Source organism: Pongo pygmaeus, chromosome X (assembly GCF_028885625.2).
Source record: "Pongo pygmaeus isolate AG05252 chromosome X, NHGRI_mPonPyg2-v2.0_pri, whole genome shotgun sequence".
Classification (NCBI taxonomy): domain Eukaryota; kingdom Metazoa; phylum Chordata; class Mammalia; order Primates; family Hominidae; genus Pongo; species Pongo pygmaeus.
In genome coordinates, this window is record NC_072396.2 from 25,336,285 (window position 1) to 25,360,623 (window position 24,339).

A 24,339-nucleotide genomic window follows, 5' to 3' on the forward strand; every position below is an offset into this window, starting at 1 on the left:
AGAAGATGAGATAGGCCTCAACTAGATGAGTCTCAAGGACAGGCTCAGGGGTTTGAATTTTATTTCAAGAAGTACATTTTATTATAGAAAGAACACTGGCAAAGTGTGAAGATTGGCTTGGGAGGTAGTGATGCTAGAGACAAGTAGGCTGAGAGAGTGATGGGTGTCTGAAGGAAGAACATGGGAATGCAGAAAAGGTGCCACATTGGAAAGATGCAGTATAGTTAATGTAGCATATGTGGGCTCATTGGATTAGAAAGGAAACCATTTGGGGCCAGGTGCGGTGGCTCATGCCTGTAATCCCAGCACTTTGGGAGGCCGAGGAAGGTGGCTCACCTGAGGTCGGGAGTTCCAGGCCAACCTGGCCAACATGGTGAAACCCCGTCTCTACTAAAAATACAAAAATTAGCTGGGCGTGGTGGCGCCTGCCTGAAATACCAGCTACTCAGGAGGCTGAGGCAGGAGAATTGCTTGAACCTGGAAGGTAGAGTTTGCAGTGAGCCGAGATCGTGCCACTGCACTCCCAGTCTGGGCGACAGAGAGAGACTCCATCTCAAAAAATACAAACAAACAAAAAAAGAAAAGAAAAATAAAAGATAGAAAGGAAACCAGTCCTTTCTTCTGGTCGAAGGTTTCTGGAGGGGCCAATTATCATGTTTGGACCTGGTTAAGGGTTTGGAGGAGATGGGTGGGATTTAGAATGAATGCCTATGGGACCAACAGTTGAATGTGTGCCTGGAGAGAGAAAACGCTGTCATCAGTGTGTATCACTGATTCTCAACCGGTGCAGTTTTGCTCTTCCTAGGAAGTGCTTGGCAATATCTGGACACAATTTTGGTTGTCACAGCTGGAGAGAAGGAGAGCACAGGGGCACATGTGTACACTCATACTACTGATGAAATCTAGTGGGTAGGGGCTAGGGATGCTGCTAAACATCCCACAATAGACACAGGATAGCTCCTTATAATAAATAATTATTCAGCCTAAAATGTTAATAGTACTGAAGTTGAGAAATCTTGATATATATGTAGATGTGTATATATACCCCCTAAGTGTGGAAAAGAGATCTCAACAGGTGTTGGATGTTATTATGTATTTAAATATACCCACTCACATTAAGTGCATAAAGATGTATCCAGACAACTTGTGAGAACTTACATGTTTCTAGTTATTTTACAACCACATAGCCCTCAAAAGCAACCTAGAATATGGAAATATATCCTCACAGTGCTAATTATCCTTGTTAGGTACACTAGTACCTCAATTTCCTAATACTGAAGAAGTAAATGTGATTGAAATACAAACCAATCAAATATAATGAAGAGACATTTCTACATGTCATAGTTGGATTCTAGATTTTTAGATCTGTGAGGAATCTCAACCTCTTCATTTTATAAATGAGGATATTGAGACCTAGAAAGGGAAACCAGCTTGGTCCCAAATCACTTAGCTGGTAATTGGCAGTTTAAACAAGTGCTCTGATTTCAGACTCTAGACTTAAAAAAAAAAAGAACAAAAACGAATATTTGTATAACATTTTATCTTTGCAAAGCACTTTTTAAGCCTATGGTTCTTTTTGTTCTTACCTAGCTCAGGGAACAAGGTGGTAATATCACCCCAATTTTAGAGAAAGTAAAACTAAGGTTTAAAGGCAATAAGTAGCCCAGTATCACAAAAGTGTTAACTAGTGAAGACAGAAAGTACCATGCTTATTAAATCCATAGCCCGTATTTCTTGAACATTTTTAGAGGAGACACAAATCTAAGAATAACAGAGAATAGGAAAAAGACAATCTAATAGAATAAGGATGAAATAAATGTTCATCAAGTGGGAGAACTGAGTAGCACTGAGTCCTGTTTGGCAGTTGCTGAAATTTGGAATGTGGAATGCTTAGGTAATGGTTGGATTATCAAATATCATAATATTTATATTAATATTTCACCTGCCTTTCTCTTTCCTAGCCTTCAAAACCATTTATATTTTACTACCCCTGTTATGCTAATGTATTGTTTAATTTGCAGTTTATTTCTAATTTTATATCATCGGTAATGGAAGAATCCTGAAGCCATTGAGATTTCAGTTGTCATTCTGTTTGTGCATTATTTGTTTAGAATTTCACCTTACTCAACATTTTCTTAACTTGTAGGATTTTCTTTGTGTTTAATATCTGCATCATACATCAAAGTGGGTTTCTCGTTAATATGTAATACTATAGTAGACATGTTTTCGGAATACGACCTTGAAACTTTTTTTTTAAGCTGTGGAAAGCTGGTGTTTTCTCTCTGTTGTTTAGTATTAATAAATACTCTTTTAGTCTGTAATAGCATCTAAAAACATTTCATAACCTTTGGATGCATTGTAATACAACAGTATTCTATTTTAACAAAATACAAAGACTCGGGTGTTGTCCTGAACTTATTAGGAGAACCTACAAATACACATCTTAGTAGTAGTTGGTCTTAGGTTGTTGCTGTTGTTAACCTTGGCACACACAAAAAACATCTTTCTGCTTAGTAAACCATATCGTGGGTATATTCATGAACACATTATTTTCTTTAGAAAACAATTTTTGATACACATCTAAATTTCCTTTCTAGTTCCCACTACCCTTTTCCAGCCTTCAGAAGCTCAGACTGGGGTTAAAATTCCTTTTTGTATTATTTTAATTATTGCTCTCCCCACCTCCACCCCTTTCCTATTTCCCCCTCCTCTTTTCCCCTAACGGCACTGTTCTGCAAAGCCTGCAATGATTGATATGATGGCAGTGCTGTCATTCTTTTTAACCAAAAAAAAGTCATTTTTGTTCTAGTTATTTTAATAGAGTCCCATTAAAGATGTATTGCTGACTGAAATATCGGCGTGAAGGGCTCTCACTGAGCTGAGCCCAGGAATTAAGAAGTCAGGAAATCGGCTGCTGCATTGCAAGAGAGCCTTGTGTGACACCGAGTCTCCTGATTGGGGAGATCATTACTGCTATTATGACTCGACTTGCGTAGGAATTTTAAATTCCATCTGAATGTCAGTAATAACCCTCTTAGCAAATTATCCTGAATAAAATCACGAAGGCATTTTATATAATAGGTGTTGAATTACTGGATAGATTTGCTAATTAAATACTCTTTGTTCTGCTGCAGTTGACATTACAGGGTAAGATCTTGAACAATTATTCTCAACAGCTGTACTTTGTTAAGGGAAAAATTAACCACAAAGTTTATTTTTTTACACTTGAAGTTGGCAGATTTTTGAAATGTGCTTGAAAAAATTCCATCATCCAATTGGTAATGAGTAGATAAATATGCAGGTGTTGCTGTGAAATCAGATAACTGCAGACTGCCTTATTAATGAATTTAGCAAGCCTTTAAAGCCCTGTTTTCTAGCCGTTAGCACTTACAAAATGATTTTCTGTCAGAATGGGCAGCTTTAATATTACACTTGTCACTTCAAAGTGAACTTATGAATGGTCATCTTGTAATCATTGTACCTTGTGTCTAGTAGACCTTTCTGGGTACTTGTGGCTATTTTTAAAAAGTGTTTCTTCAATGGGGAAAATACCTGTAATGTATAAGTTTTTGATTGTTGACTTCTAGAACATTTATGTGGTATGAGGTTTTTTGTTTTTTGTGGGTTTTTTTTTTTTTTTTTTTTTTTTAAGAAGGTAGTGGGACATAATGAAAAGAAAGTGAAACATAAAGTCTAGCTTCTGGATCAAGCTTTTGGGCAAAATCTCAGAGCCTGATTTTCCTCATCTGTCAGTTGGGATTTATAATACTGTGTACCCCTTAGGATTATTCACTTAGCATTCTATAAATATTTATTAACAGCTCCCATGTAACAGGCCTTCTGGTAGATAGTAAGAATTTGGTAGCTCCCTGGGTAGATAACAGCTGAGCCCTCCCCAGTGAGCAGTTTGAATTGAGGGCTGGACTTGAGGGCAGCTTTGGAGTGTTTCTGCTCATTAGCACTTGGATAAGCATTGGACTAGAGAGGTCACTGTGATACCCACCATCTAGAACTGCTTCGTGAAGAAACATGAGAGGTTAGGGGTCAGACTGGTTGTGGGTTGTCTTGTATAGAATGGGCTGAAGAGTTGACAAACTGTGGTGAGGACCTTGAACCTGAGACGGAACATTATCATCAGCTACTGGTGAGGCCCACTGAAAAGATGGTGAGGTCCACAGAAATCGGTACAACCTCTATAGATAGCTATTGGGTTATATTTATTTTAAAAATTTGAAACATAACCTTTGACCCAGCACACCCACTTGTAGTAATTTATCTTGTTACTGGCAGATTTGTAAATTACGCATGTATAGGGATTATTTGTTGAAGTATGGTTGTAATGGTAAAGAGTAGAAACAACCTATATGTTCATTAATAGAACACTAGTTAAATAAATTATGTTCTATTTATACAGTGGGGTACTATGTAGTCATTAAAAAAGAATAAGGCAGCTCTTTATGTGTGAATTTGAAATAACCTCTAGGATAAGTGCTAGGTGAAAAAAGCAGTTGCGGCATAATCTATAGTTTACCCTTTCTGCAAAAAAAGACATCCATCAAAAGATTTCTGCCACCAAAGAGAAAATTGTTTTGGTAGCAGTCCTCAGGTTATGCATGGCAATGGTGGTGAGTTGGTGGCAGGATGGAGTAGGGGTGGATGATGGATCTGAAAGGTGAAGGTTGCCAGTTCACATTGAAGGTACATTCAGGGATGACATAGTAGATTTGGTTCATGTTGTGAAACAAGAGTAGAAGAAATTGGTTATTGAATATGTGGAGTTGTAGTAAAAGGTTGACAAACTGCTCCTCAGGTATTTTATTGAGGTAACAGTTACGTTATGGTGTTGTCCATTGTGATAAGGAAAGCTAAGCCTAGCTAACTCTAAGAGGCAGAGGGTAAAGAGGACTCTTGATAAGTAATTCTGTCCTCACTGTGATTAATTTGCCTTGGGTTGGTCTCATTATTGCCCTTTCCCTAAAGGAATTGTCAAGTATTCTCCCACAATGCATTTCCCTGTAATTTAAATGTTAAAAAATGAAGATGAAGTTGGGGAGAGTGAGTGTTTTTTATGTTAGCTGAATTTTAGTGTCTAGTGGAAAAGTAATTGGGATTACTACAGGACCTATCAGTCACCTGGCAAACAGTTTTTTGAGTTCCTATTACAGTGAAGTCTGCACTTAGGCACAAACATGTGGTCTGACCTCCAGGAGCTTGTAGTCTAGTTTGGGGTGGGTAGGTGGGAGCTAATAACATAAAGCATCATTCAAGTACTAGTAAAATAATTCAAACACAGATGAGAGGAGAGAGACAGGTATGGGCTGGGCCAGTCAGCTCATGCAAGAAGGATTTGAGCCGAGGGTTGTAAAATTCAATGATAGGAAAAGGACTGGGGAAGGAATTCTGGGTAGGAGACACACTGCATGAGTGAAGGCATGAAAATATGAGTCTGTACACAGTTAACTGTTGGAAGACTGGGAGATTTATTCTGTCCAGCAAGAGGATCTATGTAAAAGAATAACAGGCCATACAAGTGGAACAGTGGTTGAGGTGCAGTTGCAGAATTTGGTCTTGACCTTGTAGGCATGGGAGAGGCATTGAAAACATTCAGGAGATTGGTAATGATATTCAGGATGAGTTGATGAGACCTAAAGCCAGTAGAGATGCGAGTTGGTTCATCCTCAGTGACAACCTTATTGCCATGGAGTCAGGTGCTTTCCACCTTGCAGCCGGCCCTGCTCAGCATGTTAGCTTGCACCCTAGGCATGGCCCTTCATGGCCACGGTGATGGTTACCACTGCTCCAAGCAGCCCTCAGTCTAAAAAGGTAGTCCCCCACCGCCTGCCCCCTCAAATCAGGAAGGAAAACCTTTCAGAGAAGCATCCTACAGGAATTCTCCTTACGTTTAATTGGCCAGGATTCTGTTCACATGCTCACGCCTAAACTGATCATTGTTTCCAGAATGGAATTGCCATGATTATCTTAGTCCAGTGGTCCTTAAGCCAGCTTGCAATGTAAGAAAACTGTTGGGGCCAGATTTTTTTTTTTTTTTTTTAAGATCCCCAGGTGATTCCACTGTACAGTCAGTATTAAAACCACTGGCTTAGCCTAATCAGAATTCACCACCATTCACCATCCCCAGGGCAGGAGAAAGGGCTTCCTTGTCTAAGAACGTAATATTAATACAATGAACATCTGAACAAAACTGGGAGATAGTAATAAAGGGGAGAGGGCAATAAAAAATGGAAAGTAATGGGTAGATATAAGAGATACTCTAAAGACAGGATTTACAAAGCTCTGTAATAGGGAAGATGAGAAAGGGAAGATGAGAAAGAAATGACACCATGAAGCTTGAGCTTAGTTGACAAAGAGGACTATTGAAGTAGGAGAAAGAAATATAAATGAAGTAAATCTTTATTTGGTCTATTAGAAAAGTGACCTCAGCTTTAGACTGATGCTTTGAAAGATGGGTGATAGCAGAGAGGCAATAGCATGGAGTGACTAAGACCCCATACTCGAGTCAGAATGGTTGGGTTCATATCCTTGTTTTGTCATTCTAGGACACTAATTTCTCTTTGTCTTTTGGCATCTAACAAAAGAGGATATTAATAGTAGCTACCCCTTAGAGATCTAGGGGAATGAAATGAGAAAATGCACAAGGTGTTCCTTGCACAGCATCTAGCACATGTGTTTTAAACACACCCCCCCACACACACACACTTTCTTTCTGAGTCCTAATTATGTCATATTACTATTTTTTAAGAGGCTGTTTGTTAAATATGTGTTACTTCTGATCTGGCTGAAAATAATTTATATCAGTTTTTATTTCTATCCACATCGTAACCTAAATATCTCTGATCTGTAGCTATATGGGCCTGGGGACAGACCTATCAACAGATATCCATGTTCATCTTCATTCACTGAATGTTTCTTGAGCCCCACCTTTTTACTGGGTACTGGGGTAGCTCCAGGCAATATAGTGAAAATCTGTCTACTCTCTTTCTTCAATGAATTTAGTCTAGAGAAGAATTTTAAATGTAGTGTGCTTTTTTTTTTTTTTTAACTTTTTAAGATCCTGAATACCATGAATAAGAATTGCCAGATTTGAAATGCTTTGTTAAGCTTTTTTTAGGCATGCAGTTCTATTTAAGTATTAGTAATGAGAATAGTTTGCTTTTTTGCCATGTTATAGAGATATTTTATTGTGTGTTTATTAAACATATATATGTATATATATGCATGCATATCTCTGGCTCAGAATCAGCATAGAGGCAAACTTAGATTACATTGATGTTATGGTTATTTTAAGGGCTGTTGTTAGAAAACCTTCAAGAGCTTTAGAAATACATGGAAATGGCAAATTACTGAGAGTTACCTATCTCTATGTGCTTCTATTTATGTCTTTATAATTGTGTAACATATTAATCTTGACTTTTGTTTCATTTAGATTTTGATGCATACGAAAGAGATGGTACAAAAGGTAATGTTGAGCATTTTCATTGTATAAAACTTAAATACCATAACTGGTAACGTTTTTGTATTCAAGGAAAATTGTAACCCAAACAGACTGGAAATTGCTTCTTAGGTTGCCTAGTTTACATTTATAATCCCTCCTAATGGATTACAGCTTTTTTCTTTTACCAGTGCTGATATGATCTAGCCCCTGCTTGAAGCCTATATGTGAGTGTTTCAAACAAATTAGTAACAGTGCTAATTAGAGTTTATTTCCAGGCCTTTATACTGTATGTGCTCTAGTGTTGTTTGTTATGATTGATTTTTTTTGGCACTCTTCATGTTCTACTAAATACTGTTTGCAACTGTATTAAGAATTTAATATGGATTTGTGCCCCTGAATTTATAGAATCCATTATGTTTCCGCTTCTTAAATTGCCATGACCACTAAGCATGTGGTACAGTGGATAAATATAGACCCCATTTCCTAGTCTTTTATTCTCTTTTTTCTCATTATTTAATTTGGTATTTTGTTTCAGTTGAAACTAGACACAATTCCCCTTCCACTTCACTCTCTGTTTTAAGAAAATTTGAGAGATTTTCTTGATGTCAGGGTGCTTGCCTTTCTGGTTTATAGGGGCTTAATCTTTAATTGTATACCCTGACAATATAAATAATAATTAACATAAACTTTTGAAAAGTCTGTGGAGCCTGTAATTTCTGTAGTATGGAAAATCTTTAGTTTCATTGTGTGTAATGGTCACTATGTTTTTGTTAATTTTTATAATTTTTGCTTTTCATTAGATGAATCTTGAAGTTATTTATGGAGATACAGATTCAATTATGATAAACACCAATAGCACCAATCTGGAAGAAGTATTTAAGTTGGGAAACAAGGTGAGATAATTTTATGAAATTATCTGCTTTACCTATTTTTGTGAATTCTGTTTCTGACATGGAACACTATAAATTCATGTATATATGAATGTGTGTGCTTCTGAAAATAATAAACTTGGTGTCTCTCAATTCTTCTATTTTTCTGTCTTTCTTTATTATTTTTTTCTGAGACAGGGTCTCACTCTGTCACCCAGGCTTGAGTGCAGTGGTGTGATCAGGGCTCACTGAAGCATTGACCTCCTGGGCTGAAGTGATCCTCCCGCCTCAGCCTCCCGAGTAGCTGGGACCACAGGCACTTGCCACCATGCCCAGCTAATTAAAAAAAAAATTTTTTTTTGTAGAGATTTTTTTTTGCCCAGGCTGGTTTTGAACTCCTGGGTTCAAGCGATCCTCCCACCTTAGCCTCCCAAAGTTCTGGGATTACAGGCATGAGCCACCGTGCCCAATCCTCTTTTTTTTTTTTTTTTTTTGTCTTTTTTTGTTTTGTTTGTTTGTTTGTTTTGACACATAATCTCGCTTTGTGGCCAGGCTGGAGTGCAGTGGCGTGATCTCGGCTCACTGCAACCTCCAACTCCCTGGTTCAAGCAATTCTACTGCCTCATCGTCCTGAGTAGCTGGGATTACAGGCATGCACCATCACGCCCCCCTAACTTTTGTATTTTTAGGAGAGACGGGGTTTCACCATGTTGGCCAGGATGGTCTTGATCTCCTGACCTTGTGATCCACCTGCCTTGTACTCCCAAGTGCTGGGATTACAGGCATGAGCCACTGTGCCTGGCCCCCTCTTGTTTTTAATTTCTATTCCAGCTGTTTGTTTCGAGGGTGAAATTCAAAGGTTTTTTTTTTTTTTTTTTTTTTTTTAATGGTAGATACATTTTTCCTTTGAAAACAGTCTAAGTGTTATACGTTTAAGATGTGTTCACGTTAGTACTTACTACATTGTGATTCATATGTCTGGTAGGATTCAGGTGCATTTTATATATAAATACCTACATACATACATATACACTCACAACTGTGATTTTTACAGGAGTACTTAAAATATATTTGAAAAGTCAAGGGGACATTTAAAAATAATCATTTGTAGCCTCTTAATAGCAATTTGCAATCACAATTCACAGTGTTTTAGAAACACTTGCTATGTTAAGATATTGTCTGCATGAACTAAAACTAAGATATCATCTTACAAACTAACAACTTCCTGTCTTTCCCTCCTGGAATATGTGGAATTTGAATGGTAGTCTTCACTTGACAGCAAGCCTGGCACATTGTACTCATACTGGGCCTTGAAAAGTTGAGTGTTTTCCCTGGAGGTGATGTTCTGTGCCTTGACCCTGTCAGAAAGAGCAGAGGACTCTTTATTTATTTGTTCATCATGTAGTTCTTTGCTTATAGTCAAGGTGTTAAGAGAGGTCTTAAACATTATTTTAATAGTCAAAGTTTGACTTCTTTATTTCTGGTCACGTATTTACTTGTTGGACTGTCTATTCACTAACTAACAATAGTTTGAAGGCAAATACTGTATGTATGCATTGTCTTTACATTCAACAAGGACTGTTTCATAATTTTCATATATTACCTGGGGCTGATCCAGCCAGTCCTGTCCTTTGGTTGCATGGGATGATCTATTATTGTCTCTCTCTCTCTCTCTTTTTTTTTTAATCTATTTTTGTCCCTGCAGTTTTCAGTGTCTTTGCTTTATACCCAATGTAATATCATGTTACATACAAGCCAAGTAAAATTCCAGTGTTGTATGACTTCAAGTTCTGTTTAGATTAACTCTTGGGAATTTGTAACATGTTCATCTTTTCCCTATTAGATGTTTGAGAAGCTAATATTAATATTTGAAATTTTCACAGGTAAAAAGTGAAGTGAATAAGTTGTACAAACTGCTTGAAATAGACATTGATGGGGTTTTCAAGTCTCTGCTGCTGCTGAAAAAAAAGAAATACGCTGCTCTGGTTGTTGAGCCAATGTCGGATGGGAATTACGTCACCAAACAGGAGCTCAAAGGATTAGATATAGTTAGAAGAGATTGGTGTGATCTTGCTAAAGACACTGGAAAGTGAGTTCAGCTTTCAGTTACTTTTCTTGTTTGTCTTTTAAAAATTCAGGTGTGAATGATATAGAGAATGCTTATGAATCTGCCAAGCACAAGAACACTTCTTTGTTATTTTTATTATTATTAATAAGAATTATTAATCATTCTTATTTGGAATGGAATTTTATAGGTAGATTAAAACTTAGAAAAAGCCAAATTTGCTCAGTGAGAAATGCCTGCTGTAAGATACATCTCATGAGTTTTTAACTCATGGTAAGGGTAAACCTTCACACTTCAGATCCTTATAGAGTTGGTTTCGTTGATGTTGGTTTGTTTTGCTCTATTGTTGCTATTAGAAAGTGCCTTGTTTTGTGCTCCTGAATCTTCCTAGAGCCTCTTTAGGAATATAATTGTTAAGATTTTCCCATTTTATAGCTTAAAATGTTCTGGGATTCAAAATAGGCCATGGAGTGAGACTTTGTTCCCACCCATATGATTTGTATATAAAAGATTCTTACTAATACCAAGTTAAGGGCTCCTTCTCAAATCCTGTATGTACCTCAGAATTAGTAAATATCATGATTGACTAGCTTTGCACCTGCGACTGAAGAATGTGATAATAAGACCTGCTTTTTTAAGGGTCATATTAATGTATAAAGCACCCATTTCAAAATGAATTTTTAGGCCGGGCGCAGTGGCTCACGCCCATAATCCCAGCACTTTGGGAGGCCGAGGCAGGCAGATCACTTGAGGTCAGGAGTTGAAGACCAACCTGGCCAACATGGGGAAACCCCGTCTCTACTAAAAATACAAATATTAGCCAGGTGTGGTGGCACATGCCTGTAATCTCAGCTACTGGGGAGGCTGAGGCAGGAGAATCGCTTGAACCTTGAAGGTGGAGGTTGTAGTGAGCCAAGATCGCGCCATTGCACTCCAGCCTGGGCAAAGAAGCGAGACTCTGTCAAAAAAAAAAAAAAAAAGAATTTTTAGATGCTTCATGTACCATCTTAATTTGTGACCTTGACCAATTCTGAAAGTAGAAGAATTTTTTTCTTTAAAGCTAAATTTCACATCAATTTTAATATTCTGAATGTTGGCATTTAAAAACTTGTTTTCTAGTCTTCCTCTTGCTGTCAAGTTGGGAGACTGAACAATTATTGCTTCTGCAAAACTACTCTTGATTAGGCAAAGTTGACCATCTGAGTATAGGTCACTGTGAGCCTTTTACCAAATGTAAAAATGTTTGAAATGCTTCATTGCCCCCAAATGTACCCAAAGATGAAAGTACTTTGTATAGACTGTGGATTAGAGTTTTCTCTTCAGCTTTGTGTTTTCTAAGAAAAGACGCATCATAATAGATGTAAATTTCTCTTGAGTTAGAAATGTATTAGTAATTAAAGCTATACAAATGTTTTTGTCGGGGTTCTTTTTCTGACAAATTATAATGCAGCTGTCAAACTCGCTCTGCATTTTCTCAGAAATGGATAAAATATTGGCTTTCTTACTCCTTTCCTTTTTCTTTTTCCTTTGGGTCTGGTTGAATAACATGAAGTTTTTAAGGAATAGCGTAAGGGAGAACACTGAGCAACAAAATGAAGGTGAAGAAAGAAAAGTTTGAAATCTTTGTTTTTTAAAAAAAATTTATGTAAAGGACTTCATATTTCTACTCATCTAGCGCATGGTTGTTGTCTCAGGTGGAGATGATATCTTGTTATCAGAGATAATGTCTTGGTGCTTTGTGAGGAAAGTGAAATATTTGTCTTCTAAAATTTTAACTTACGAGGAGAATATAACTGCTTGTGAATTTTGTAATTGCATAAAAATATAATGGAACACATGCTTTTCTTCACATTTTATATAAAATATTAGCTGCCACATAAAAAATGATCTGTATGTTTAGGGCCAAACCCCACATTAGAAGGCTGGCAAACTTTCGGTAGAGTTGGTGTTAAAAAACAAATAGTAACTGCCTTTTCGACATTAACCCTCATGTTAGCTGTTACTGTAGCTCTTGGCTACATGTTAATCTAATGGCATTTATCTTCCTTTCTTCTCCTTTACTAGTAAAATATATTAAAAAATCAACTGCTGTCTTTGTTTTTTTTGTTTTTTTGTTTTTTTGTTTTTGTTTTTTTTTTTGCAGCTTTGTGATTGGCCAGATTCTTTCTGATCAAAGCCGGGACACTATAGTGGAAAACATTCAGAAGATGCTGATAGAAATTGGAGAAAATGTGCTAAATGGCAGTGTCCCAGTGAGCCAGTTTGAAATTAACAAGGTAAATGTAGCATTTATTGCTGATCCCAGCTGCTGTCATGTGTTTTTTGCCTCCTTCAGATAGTTGAAGAACCACCTCATCCTTGCAATTGAAATAAATTCTAGCTGGTGATGAAAGCTGCTTAACAACTATCTCACAGATTGAGTATTAGCATACCTCTTCCAGCCACAGGTACTGCCATGTCTGCCACAGAGACCTTCTCTGTCTAGTCCTTACTTTAATTCTTGGAAGACTTGTTTCCAGAGGTCCTATGGAGTGATACAGTTTACATTCCAGAGGTCCTATGGAGTGATATCACTGTATCACTCCATAGGACTGGAGAACACTACTTTCTTCATAGTTCCCCTAAGTAATAGTTGTTTGGAGTGTAAGCCTGTAAGCTTATTGTGTGCATGTGTGCATTCATGTGTGTGTTTAACTTCACAGATGGTGATCCTTTTGGGGACAAAAGTTATTTAGGGACAGTCTTAGTTGTTGAAAATAGGGAATATTTTTTCTTACCTAATTTGAAAAACAGAATCTTGGTTTCCGAAGTACTGTGTAATAAACAAAATGTTAGATTACGAATTTATTCCCATTTTAGTACCCTTATATATTCAGAAGCTAATTTTGCAAATACCATGCTACCATTTTGTGGTAGATTTCGTTGTCAAAGTGCATACAAAAAAAATAAAAGAATCTAATGCTGACAGTAAATGGAAGTTTTAGAATGAAGACTCATTCGTAATACTCTGTGCTAATGTAATGCTTGTCATTTTTGCACATTTCTGTACTGTTGAAAACATGTTTATATTGCAGCAATTACAATGTTATTTAGAAATATATTTTCATTTAACATAAACATTTTCCCACATTTTTATATTACCTTAAAAATCAAATTAATCAGTGTATTAAAAAAAGTATCTGTTTCACTGATACATCTTTATTTAAATTTGTTGATTATTAAATGTTTTCTATTATAAATAACTCTATTGAACATCTTTGTTTATTTATCTTTTTGCATTTGGATGAATTACTTTCTTATTTTAGGTTCCTTGAAGGAAAATATTTGAGTCAAAAGATGTGAATATCTGTATGGCTTTTGCCAAATTGCTTTGTAAAAGGATGATACCAATTGGTAATAGCAAAATATGCCAGTTTCACCACAGTTTTGCATGTAGTGGTGATGATATTTAAATAAAACTTTGCTACCATAATGAATATGAAACTGTATTTCACAGTTGCATTGAATTTGCATTTCTTTGATTCCTAGAAGGGATGAATATTTTCTTACAGTTTATGTTTATTCTTAGGTAAGTTGTTTCCTGTACCTTGACTATGGCATCCTTAATGTCATGAAAGAAGACATTTGTTTATATATTAGAAGGGGACAATGTTTCTTGGCACTGGCTCTCCACTTTAAGTGATGAAGTGTGTACATATTGGCATGGAATCACTGTGTCATCTAGAAAGTAGATTCCTTTTAGATTTTGTTTTCTTTCTCAAAAATTTATACGAGTAAGAGTTACGACTTAAAGACTTCCTTTGGTCAGTTTTTGCATCAATTCTGCATATTGTATCCCTGATCCTGTCTACCTTCCTAGAAACTTGGGTTTCTATCACAAGGGCTTCCAGGGATGAGTTTGGGAGTGTCAGTCCTAGCATGACTACATAATTGGCAAAATAACACTGAGCACATCTCCTTTAGGGTAGTGGGCCCACACTGTAATCCCCTCATATGAATGATGACACAGTATTACTAGTGTGCAAAAAGAAACTTAGAGTCATAGTTATACTGACAGTGTCTGCATTCTTTTAAGTTTTTATTATTGAAATTTCTAGACTTAGTAAAAGTAGACAGCATGGTATCATGGATCCTCATGTATTCATTACTCAGCTTCAATAATTATCAACTTATAGTGACATTCTATTATTACCAATAACAATAATAGTTAATACTTAGTGTCTAGTATGATGGGGCTGTGAATAGATTTTTCTGTGGCAGAACTGAAACTGTGACTTACTGTCTTTATATTCTCCATATCACTTAGGATAGCTGTTGGCAAATAGTAGTTGTTCAGTAAGCATTGAAAGAATTCCTTTGCTTGTTTAATCATCCATTCAGCAAACATGGAGTACCTCTTATGTACACAATGCTGATTCTGGGATATAAAGTTGAATAAGGAATGCATGGTCCATATTTTCAAGATTCTGGTGGTCTATTAAGAGTATTTACTGTCGGCCGGGCGCGGTGGCTTGTGCCTGTAATCCCAGCACTTTGGGAGGCCGAGACAGGTGCCTGTAATCCCAGCTACTCAAGAGGCTGAGGCAGGAGAATCGCTTGAACCCAGGAAACGGAGATTGCAGTGAGCTGAGATGGTGCCACCGCATGCCAGCATGGGCGACAGAGCAAGATTCCGTCTCAAAAAAAAAAAAAAAAAGAAAAGAAAAATGTATTTACTGTCCCATTATTCTTAACTTTTATTTAATAGAGAAGAATTTCTGCAGTGTTGATGAAAGTACAGTAAATTCTGATGAAAGGACTATCTTTATTGTAGTTCTGTATCTATTTACAGTAAGCTATTCATTTGTTAAAGGTGATATATCCTGATAATCTTTAACATTTGTCTAAATACTTGCACTATTTAAAACTTGTGAGCTATTCAGTTTCTACATTTTACTGCTTCCAAAGGAGAGTGGATGGAAGAGTCTATGTATGTGACTGGTTGTGGATGGTCTCATGACAATATATATATATATATTTTTTTAGGTGATGCTGGTAGGGCTTGAAAATGACAGGTTAAATTAGGGTAGAGACATGCATGAAGTGATGGGATTTACCTTTAGAGATTTTAGCCCTTGTTGCCAAAAGCAACTGAAAAACAGCATGTGTGATTTTGCTGAACTACTGCAATCTTAGCTTAAATATATTTCATAAAGTAACACAAAATACTTCACAGCTGATTTTTATAGCTCTGGCTAACTTGAGCCTAAACCACCAGGAAGCATTTTTTTTTTTTTTAAATGAAGCCTTCTAAAACTAGCTTGTAAAGTCCCCAAATAGCCTACATCTAATAATTGGAAAGTATGTCAGCTGAAATTTAGAATTTCTTAACATTGCACTGAAGAATAATCCATTGAAGAAGATAATGGATTTCTTAAGTACTGTTATATCAGTTAAGATTTTTATATTGTATTGCGTGTCTAAGACAATCAAAACTTCACGTATTCCCAGTTTGAGGAGATTCAAATACTTGGGAGAGTTTCCTAGGCACTCTGCTACACTGAGTATGGAATTTAGTAAGTTTACATAACTTGGGCATGTGCAGCCATGTTTGAGGGCCTGCTTTATTCTTCTACATCAGTTCTCAGATTTCTTGGTCTTAGGACACCTTTATACTCTTAAAATAATTGAAGACCCCAGGAGCTCGTGTTGATGTGGTTTATCTCGATATTTAGTGTGTTAGAAATTTAAAAACATTTGTTAATTTATTTAAAAATAGCAACAAACTGATTATATAATTACAAAAAATAGCATTTCTTTCTATGAAAAATAGCTATATATTTCAAAACAAAGAAAAATTTAGCCTGAGGAGTGGTATCATTTTACAATTTTGCACATCTCTTTAATGTCTAGCTCAGTAGACGACATCTGGGTTTTCATTTCTGCTTCTGCATACAATCTGTTGTGATATGTGGTTTGGGATGAAGTATAGGAAGAAATCCAGTTTAACTCAAACATGTAGTTAGAAAAAGGAGAAGTATTTTAGTATTTTTTTCTGATAGTTGAATGTATTCTTCTCTGATCCTGCACCAGAAGTCTACAGGTGGTATTTTCTTTGTAATGTGGAATCTGAAGCCATATCAATGAACTTTTCATGCTCTCTTATATTAAAAGCTATTGGTCTCTGTTGTACTTTGAAAGAATATTTTACCCATGTGTGGCATGAGTTGATCATTTGTTAAATGTTGGTTCCCTGAATTATACAGATCCTCTAAAATAGACACATTCATTGTACAATATCAAAAATTACGTTTTAAAATAGTCCTACTTATATCAGAAAAGTTTTTAAGTATTGGGAAGCTTTCAGGCTCACAGAAGTAGAAAAGTTTTCTAAAATTCTAATTTGCACTTGAAAGCTTGAATTTTATCATTAATAATATATACTGTCAGATTTTTTTTTTTTTTTTTTTTGCCTTGAAGTGGCAGGCTCACTTCTTTTTTGAGAAATTGTCTGTCAGATACCCAAGTCAGAATAACAGTAGTTTGCCCATTATTCTTTCAAGTAAAAATTATATTCTGTGAAAAAGGCAGCTAGTTTAGCTTGCAACTCAAACAGTTGTACAAATGCTTTCCCTTGAGCAATCTTTGTTTTTCAGATGTGCCTTGTGTGTACTTTGTTTTATCTCACAAAATAGTAGACTTGTACTCAAGGGTTGAGAGCTGTTTTTTTCTTCTTTTTTCTTTTACTTTAAATCCTGGGATACACGTGCTGAACGTGCGGGTTTGTTACATAGGTACACATGTGCCGTGGTGGTTTGCTGCACTTATCAACCCGTCATCTAGGTTTTAAGCCCTGCGTGGATTAGGTATTTGTCCTAATGCTCTCCCTCCCCTTCCTCCCTACTCCCTCAGCAGGCCCCAGTGTGTGATGTTCCCCTCCCTGTGTCCACGTGTTCTCTTTGTTCAGCTCCCACTTACAAGTGAGAACACGCGGTGTTTGGTTTTCTGTTCCTGTGTTAGTTTGCTGAGGATAATGGTTTCCAGCTTCATCCATGTCCCTGCAAAGAACATGAACTCAGTCTTTTTTATGGCTGCATAGTATTTCATGGTGTATATGTGCCACATTTTCTTTATCCAGTCTATCATTGATGGGCATTTGGGTTGGTTCCAAGTCTTTGCTATTGAGAGCTTTAAAAATAATTCTTACTGCTTCATCAAGGACATTCTTAAGTGAAAGTGTTTTTCTTAACTATGCATGGTGGTGAAGAATACAGTGACTCTTAGTACAGTTTGATAGTACCGTCCTGATTCATGTTTATAATGCACCAGCAGTTTTGCCCACTATTGCTTCTGTATCATCAGTACAGGTAGTATCGTTATGAAAATAGTTTTGATCTCTGGACCCCCTGAAAGGATATTAGGAACTCCCAGGGCTCTACAGTCCACACTTTAGAACGGGGTGAGCTCATCCAGCAGTACCCTGGTCCCCATCCTTTCTCTTGTCTTTTGAAACCTGCCCCTTCCAGGGCTAGGTATCCTCCTCCTTTTCTTTATGCATATTGAGTTCCAGTCTAATAGAATGCGTTTTTTCCTCACCTTTTGCCTTTTTGTTTGTTTCTCTGCCTAGAATATTCTTACCCCCATTACCTTTTCTTAAAATCTTGCTTTTCCTTCTAGTGCCAGCTTAATTTTTTCTTCCATGATTTCTGCTCTCAGGTGGAAATCATTCTTACCTTTCTAAGTTATCTCCATAACACTTTGTTCACATCTCCTTTATGGCACATATAGCTTATTTTAGAGGTTTTTTTTTTTGGAGGAGAGGTGGAGGGTAGACAGTCTTCCACTAATAGCAGATGACTGTGTCTTATTCATCCTGTGGTACTTTATAATACTTGAACAAATTATTCTGAGAATTATTACAGATGGAGTGAAATAATTTATTCAGCGAATATTTGGCTGCTACTGTATATCAAGCATTGTTAGGAACACTGTGCATGCAGTTGTGAGCAAGGCTGACATTGTTCCTGTTCTCATAGTACTTACTTTCTGTTACAAATTCATCCTCCCTCTGTAGAGGTTGATTGACAGCATGAGTAAATCCAGTGATTTCTAGTGCCTTTGGGATTTATTAAGGCCAGAGGAGCCTTTGAGAAACAATCATTAAGTCAGAGTAGCCATTATTCATCAGTCCCAACTGATCAGTTAACTCAGTGAGATAATTGCACACATTAAGACTGCATATAACACTGAATTTATAGTCTTAACTTTTTATGTCTAAGTATCATGTGATATGGCCCATTAACTTATATTTCTTTTTTTGTTGGGATTGCATCTGGTTATGTTAGTTATTGAACAAAGGAGAGAAAATATGTATATTTTCTACATACAGCTTCTGTCATTTTTTATGTTTATGTGGCTAGTATGATTCTAGCAAAGATGTTTTTAGTGTATATCTGTGCAAGAAGGGTTTTATTTTAAGGCTTAGAACTTTTTTGTTCCCTCTTTTAGGCATTGACAAAGGATCCCCAGGATTACCCTGATAAAAAAAGCCTACCTCATGTACATGTTGCCCTCTGGATAAATTCTCAAGGAGGCAGAAAGGTGAAAGGTGGAGATACTGTGTCATATGTCATCTGTCAGGTAAACTATTGACATTCATAAGACTCTGATACCTCTTAAGAACTGGAAGTAAAATCCAGATTGCCACAGTGTCTTATTTAGCATTCTCCCCAATAATTGATGTTGTAAAGTCTGGTAGTTTCGTAGCATTTAAAAAACATTAGCGGTGTGGCATATGTCATTAGGATTTTCATAAAACATTTGTGACAGATTTATAACAGTAGCTACTCTTTTAACCCTAAATTAACTTTAATGCAAATGTAAGTTTCGCCATATGTTCAGCAGTAGTCCTCATTTATCTCATTCCTTTTGCAGCAGTTCCTATTATAAATATCAGTGGAATAATGAAAGAATAAATGCCATTTTTCCTAGCAAATGTCCAAATAATTATGTGAAAAAATATGAACTACATGATTATACGGAGAAGTTGAGAGATCCTATGAACATACTATATGAGGAAACCACACAATTCAACCGGTTTTTTTTTTTTTATTCCTTCAAGTGGAGAGGGCCCACCTCCTTACCCTTCCTTCTCCGTTTCACAAGGTACTTCTAGGCCTTCTGGAACACCGTTTTAAACCACTACCAGTTCTTTTGATAATAGCATGCCTATAATGGGTGAGGAGAGAGAGTAAGAGAGAAGAGCAGTTTTTTGACTTTCGAAGCCCTTAACTACAATTTTAACAAAGGAGAGGTCTCATCCCTTCTATCTGTAAAGATAAGTCAGGGTCATAGCATTTATCCAAATTCTTTCAAATTACAATGGTATAGACTAACCATAAGGTATAATTTATCTGAATAAAACTGTTTTTTAAAGAAATTAAGAGTTTTATCCTAATTGTTATTGCATTGTGTTGTTACAGTAAAAAATTTTTTTACATAAACCTAAAAATTAATTGCAATATGATTGATATTTGTCAAACCACAATCAATGTGTTTTTAAATCAGAGTCTTTTGAAAATTTAAAAGTAGTCTGCTGGTACCTGCTATATGCTGTGGATATACATAACAAATGATTTAAGTACATGGACAGGAATCAGCACTTGACTTTGTCTCCCCCCTAGGGTTACCCTTGATTAAGAACTGTTACAGAAAGCCAATTCCTGCAGGAAAATATTTCCATAAATGTCTGACTCGCTCAAGCCCTTAATGTGCTTTGCATATTGCCTCTGACAAGTCTCATCTCAAAAAAACAATTTTCATATTATGCAAATAAAGATTTTGGTAAATAGGCTAGGTTTTTTTTTCTACTTCTGTCTTCGCATACATGGAAAAGCTCTTAGATTGGTAATGATAAGAACAGATGGCAGCGTACAACTTTGAAAAATTATATAGGTTCAGTGAAATAGCATTAATAATGAAATCAAGCCACAATTGTGTTTTGGCTAAACCTGCAATGAAGATGTATGGTAACTTATAAAATAGGATGATCATTGTATTTAAAAGTCAATTTTGTGTTCCTTGATGTCTGAATGTTAGGTGTTAAGGTTCCTTTTTCTCAGGTCTTACTGATATGCATAGGCTCAAAATGCTGTTGCTAATGTAGTACAGTACATCCAATTTTATGTATTTTTAGCGATTTCCATCCACTGGTATGTGCCTTATTTGCTTTTTAAAAGTATGATTCATATTTCTTTTTATTAACTTATTCTCCTTAACATATCCCAAGAAAACCTATAGGACTTTAATTTGCCTTTGTACCCTACCCATGGGACATGCGCCCTTTCAACATGTTTGCTAGCCAAATCTGCCTAAATTTTTTGCTTTTAAGCACTCAAATTATTCTGTTTCATAATGCAGCCGTATTTTTAGAATATGCTTTTGAAAATGTATCATGACACTTTTTTTTTTTTTTTTTTTTTTGAGATGGAGTCTCGCTCTCTTGCCCAGGCTGGAATGCAGTGGTGCCATCTCAGCTCATTGCAGTCTCCACCTCTTGGGTTCAAGTGATTCTCCTGCCTCAGCCTTCTGAGTAGCTGGGATTACAGGCACGCGCCACCATGCCTGGCTAATTTTTTTGTATTTTTAGTAGAAATGGGATTTCACCATGTTGACCAATCTGGTCTCAAACTCCTGACCTCACGTGATCCTCCTGCCTCAGTCTCCCAAAGTGCTGGGATTACAGGTGTGAGCCACTGCTCCTGGCCCATCATGACACATTTTTAAGAGGACTGTTTGCTGCCTTAAGCAAGGGTGTCCTCCAAGAATAGCCTATATCCTAAACAGGTTTGGTTTTGTTTTGTTTAAAATTTACGTTTAGGAAATAGTACCCTACTAATAACTTATTCAGATGAGTTCAGAGAGTAATGTTTTTGGTATGTAATTTATATTGTAGGTTGTTAACGCATTAAACCTATGTGAATTATTTGCTCAGATCTTAAATCAACTTCCATTTGTTGGCTAGGTTTTAAATCCATAACTATTTAACTTTCATTAGACATAATTTCCATAAGGCATGCCTTTAACATAATTATTTTAAGGGGCCCACTTGTCTCCAGTTTAAAATATTTTCCCATTAGTTTCCTACTAAAGATGACTACCTAGTTTTGTATGAATCGACTGCACCTGGTTGTCTCTCTGAAGTATGTACTTTGTGAAGTTCACAAATTACTACATGGGCACTTGAAGAAGACCAGCGTTGCTTCTTAATCTGTTTTTAAAGATGTATGCCACGTATTCTTGCACATACCATGGGGCCCTGCTCAGGTTTGAGAATGAAATCTTTGAAGGTTATTATTATTATATTTTTAAGTTTTGAGACAGGGTCTCGCTCTGTCACTCAGGCAGGAGTGCAGTGGCGTGACCATAGCTCACTGCAGCCTTTATCTCCCAGGCTCAAGTGATCCTCCCACTTTAGCCTCCTGAGTAGCTGGGACCACAGATGCATGCCTCCATGCCTGGCTAACTTTTTTTTTTTTTTTTGTCAAGATGGGGGTCTCACTGTGTCACCCAAGCTGGTGTTGAACTCCTGGGCTCAAGTGATCCTTCTGGCTCAGCCTCTCCAAGTACTGGGATTACAGGCATGAGCCACTGTGTCCAGCCGAAGGATGTATCTTAGGTCATAGCCTAAATGTTTTTCCAGTACAACATAGCAAAACCTGTCATCTAACCAAGTCTTTTGAATTTAGTCATATTCGAGCTTAGATTTTTTAAATACCCTAAGAAATATGTTTGTGTCACTTTTTGTTAAAACTGGTCTTTTGTGTGAATATTTAGAATAAAAACGTTTTAAACTGAAAGCATGCTCAGAAAGTTTTCAACTGCTTTTTTGAAAACCATGCCTTACTATGAGAACTTCTACTGAAATATTAGAAAGTAACCAATATTTTTAAAGGCAGGTGGCTTTAAACTATATTTTACATGTATACATTCTATTTTAATTCACCATTAAAAATTGTTAAACTAAACATTGCTGTAATCTTAAGGATAGACCAATTTATCATAATTCTGTAAATTGTTCAGATTTTATGTGTTTGGTAAAAGGCAGTCTAAATACAATTGAGTTGTGTGAAAAGACACTGCCTGAGGATTTTTTCACGTGGTTTTTATCATTGGTTGTCAACTTATTATCATCTTAACAATTCAAGCTTCTGAAAGAGCAAGAATTAAACTTGATTAATTATGCCTAATTCCTTTTACTATGTTGTAAACTCCTGACAAATAATAATAAGTCTTTTAATCTGAGTTTGCTTCCTTTTTAGGTATTTCATTTTGTCTTAGAACAGGTAGAACCGAGTTGATAAACAGGCCCAGGTTGTTTTCATCAGGGGCCTAGCCAGAAAAAGAGGGCCCTGCCGCTGGTCTCTGGTAAAGACAGTGGTGTGTGGAAGGTTGCCTCGGCTTTGGGCTGGGTGCTGAGCTGGAAAGGGACTGATTGTAGCAGGAATGAAAGAATAGGATTCACATTATAATCAGTTCTGCTGAGCAGCTGAGCACTGTGAATAGTTATAATTTACTAGTTTGAATATTAAATTCTGTTTCAGATGAGAGGAAGAGTGAGTGAGTTGTTGGATGTTGATCCAGTAGAGAGAACTTTTTGGTTCAGAGATGATGGTGACATCATTCACGAGGCTGGATATGGGCCAATTATATAGAATTTAACAGCTTTTATTTTTATAGAGTAAAAGAGAAAACCCTTGAAAAGAGGCTTTCTGACCCATCTTCCTTTTCTTGAGGAGGAACCAGGTAAATGGTACAAAATGACATGCCCTTCATTCCAGTGGCCAGATATTTGGCTTTTAGAGCCCTGCCACTCTACTAGGACACTACATCATTTTTACTTCTACTTACTGTATCTTGCATATAAATTACTACTCTATAGATTTCATTTCCCCACTCTTTTCCACTTGTTCATTTGCTTCTCAGTGATACATGGCTCTCATAGAAAATATTACTCCCGGGATCTTTGAGTTACTTTGACTAGAATTCTTGCCTGAAGGGATCACATTAACATAATAAAAAAGACCATACACATGTTTTTAAATTATCACTCCTTAAAAAGCCTTTCTGACTACACTAATTGTTACTAAGCCTTCTCGGTGTTTGGTGATATGGCAGGTGAAATTATTTAATCTAGTCATTGCTATCTTGTTGGTTTCAAATTTTTGCAAAAAATAGAACACAACATATACTGGATTTATATTCTTGGACACTGGATGAGATCTCAAGATTGAGATGTTGTCTTTGATTTTCCTACTCAAAATGTTCAACAACAGGTCAAAAAGAGGTCTTGATGTTTAGAAGTAGATACATAAGATTTAAATTGTTGCCTCTGTTTGACTAAGCAAGTGTCTGTGATTGAGTTGCTCACAGCTTTGCCTGTGTCTTCTTTTTACGTGTCTTTTTGTCATATCTTCTTTTAGGATGGATCAAACCTCACTGCAAGTCAGAGGGCCTATGCGCCTGAGCAGCTGCAGAAACAGAATAATCTAACCATTGACACCCAGTACTACCTGGCCCAGCAGATCCACCCAGTCGTGGCTCGGATCTGTGAACCAATAGACGGAATTGATGCTGTCCTCATTGCAACATGGTTAGGTAAGTGTCCCAAGCTCACATAGAACCTCACATGGTAACAGGGGCACATGTAGTCTTCCTTCTCTCTTGAGATCTCTGCTTATGGGCATGGTATTGTGTCTGGCACTTCTTTGTTTATAGTTTGGAATGTATTTTTGTGGTTGTTTGGTACTGTCTCCACTCATAGACTATGAGCTCCACATACTTGCTACTGTAACCACATGCCTGCTCCATAGTTGATACTCACTGAATACTGAGGGAAGAGAGGGAAGGCAAAAGAAAGGGTAAAGTGAAGATTTCAGGTGCCATTACAGTCACTGAGTTTACATTGTTATAGC

The 24,339-nt window shown here is 36.7% G+C and overlaps 1 protein-coding gene across 4 annotated transcripts in view; it reads left to right on the forward strand.

Moving 5' to 3' along the window:
• POLA1 (DNA polymerase alpha 1, catalytic subunit) overlaps window positions 1–24,339 on the forward strand; it is a 304,219-nt gene that overhangs the window by 106,646 nt on the left and 173,234 nt on the right. For all 4 annotated transcript variants that reach the window (XM_054472674.2, XM_063659960.1, XM_063659961.1 and 1 more), the window contains 6 exons: window positions 7,445–7,477; window positions 8,254–8,346; window positions 10,206–10,411; window positions 12,531–12,663; window positions 18,875–19,006; window positions 23,848–24,022. In XM_054472674.2, coding sequence (XP_054328649.1) covers window positions 7,445–7,477; window positions 8,254–8,346; window positions 10,206–10,411; window positions 12,531–12,663; window positions 18,875–19,006; window positions 23,848–24,022 — 772 coding nt within the window. The remainder of the gene's footprint in view (window positions 1–7,444; window positions 7,478–8,253; window positions 8,347–10,205; window positions 10,412–12,530; window positions 12,664–18,874; window positions 19,007–23,847; window positions 24,023–24,339) is intronic.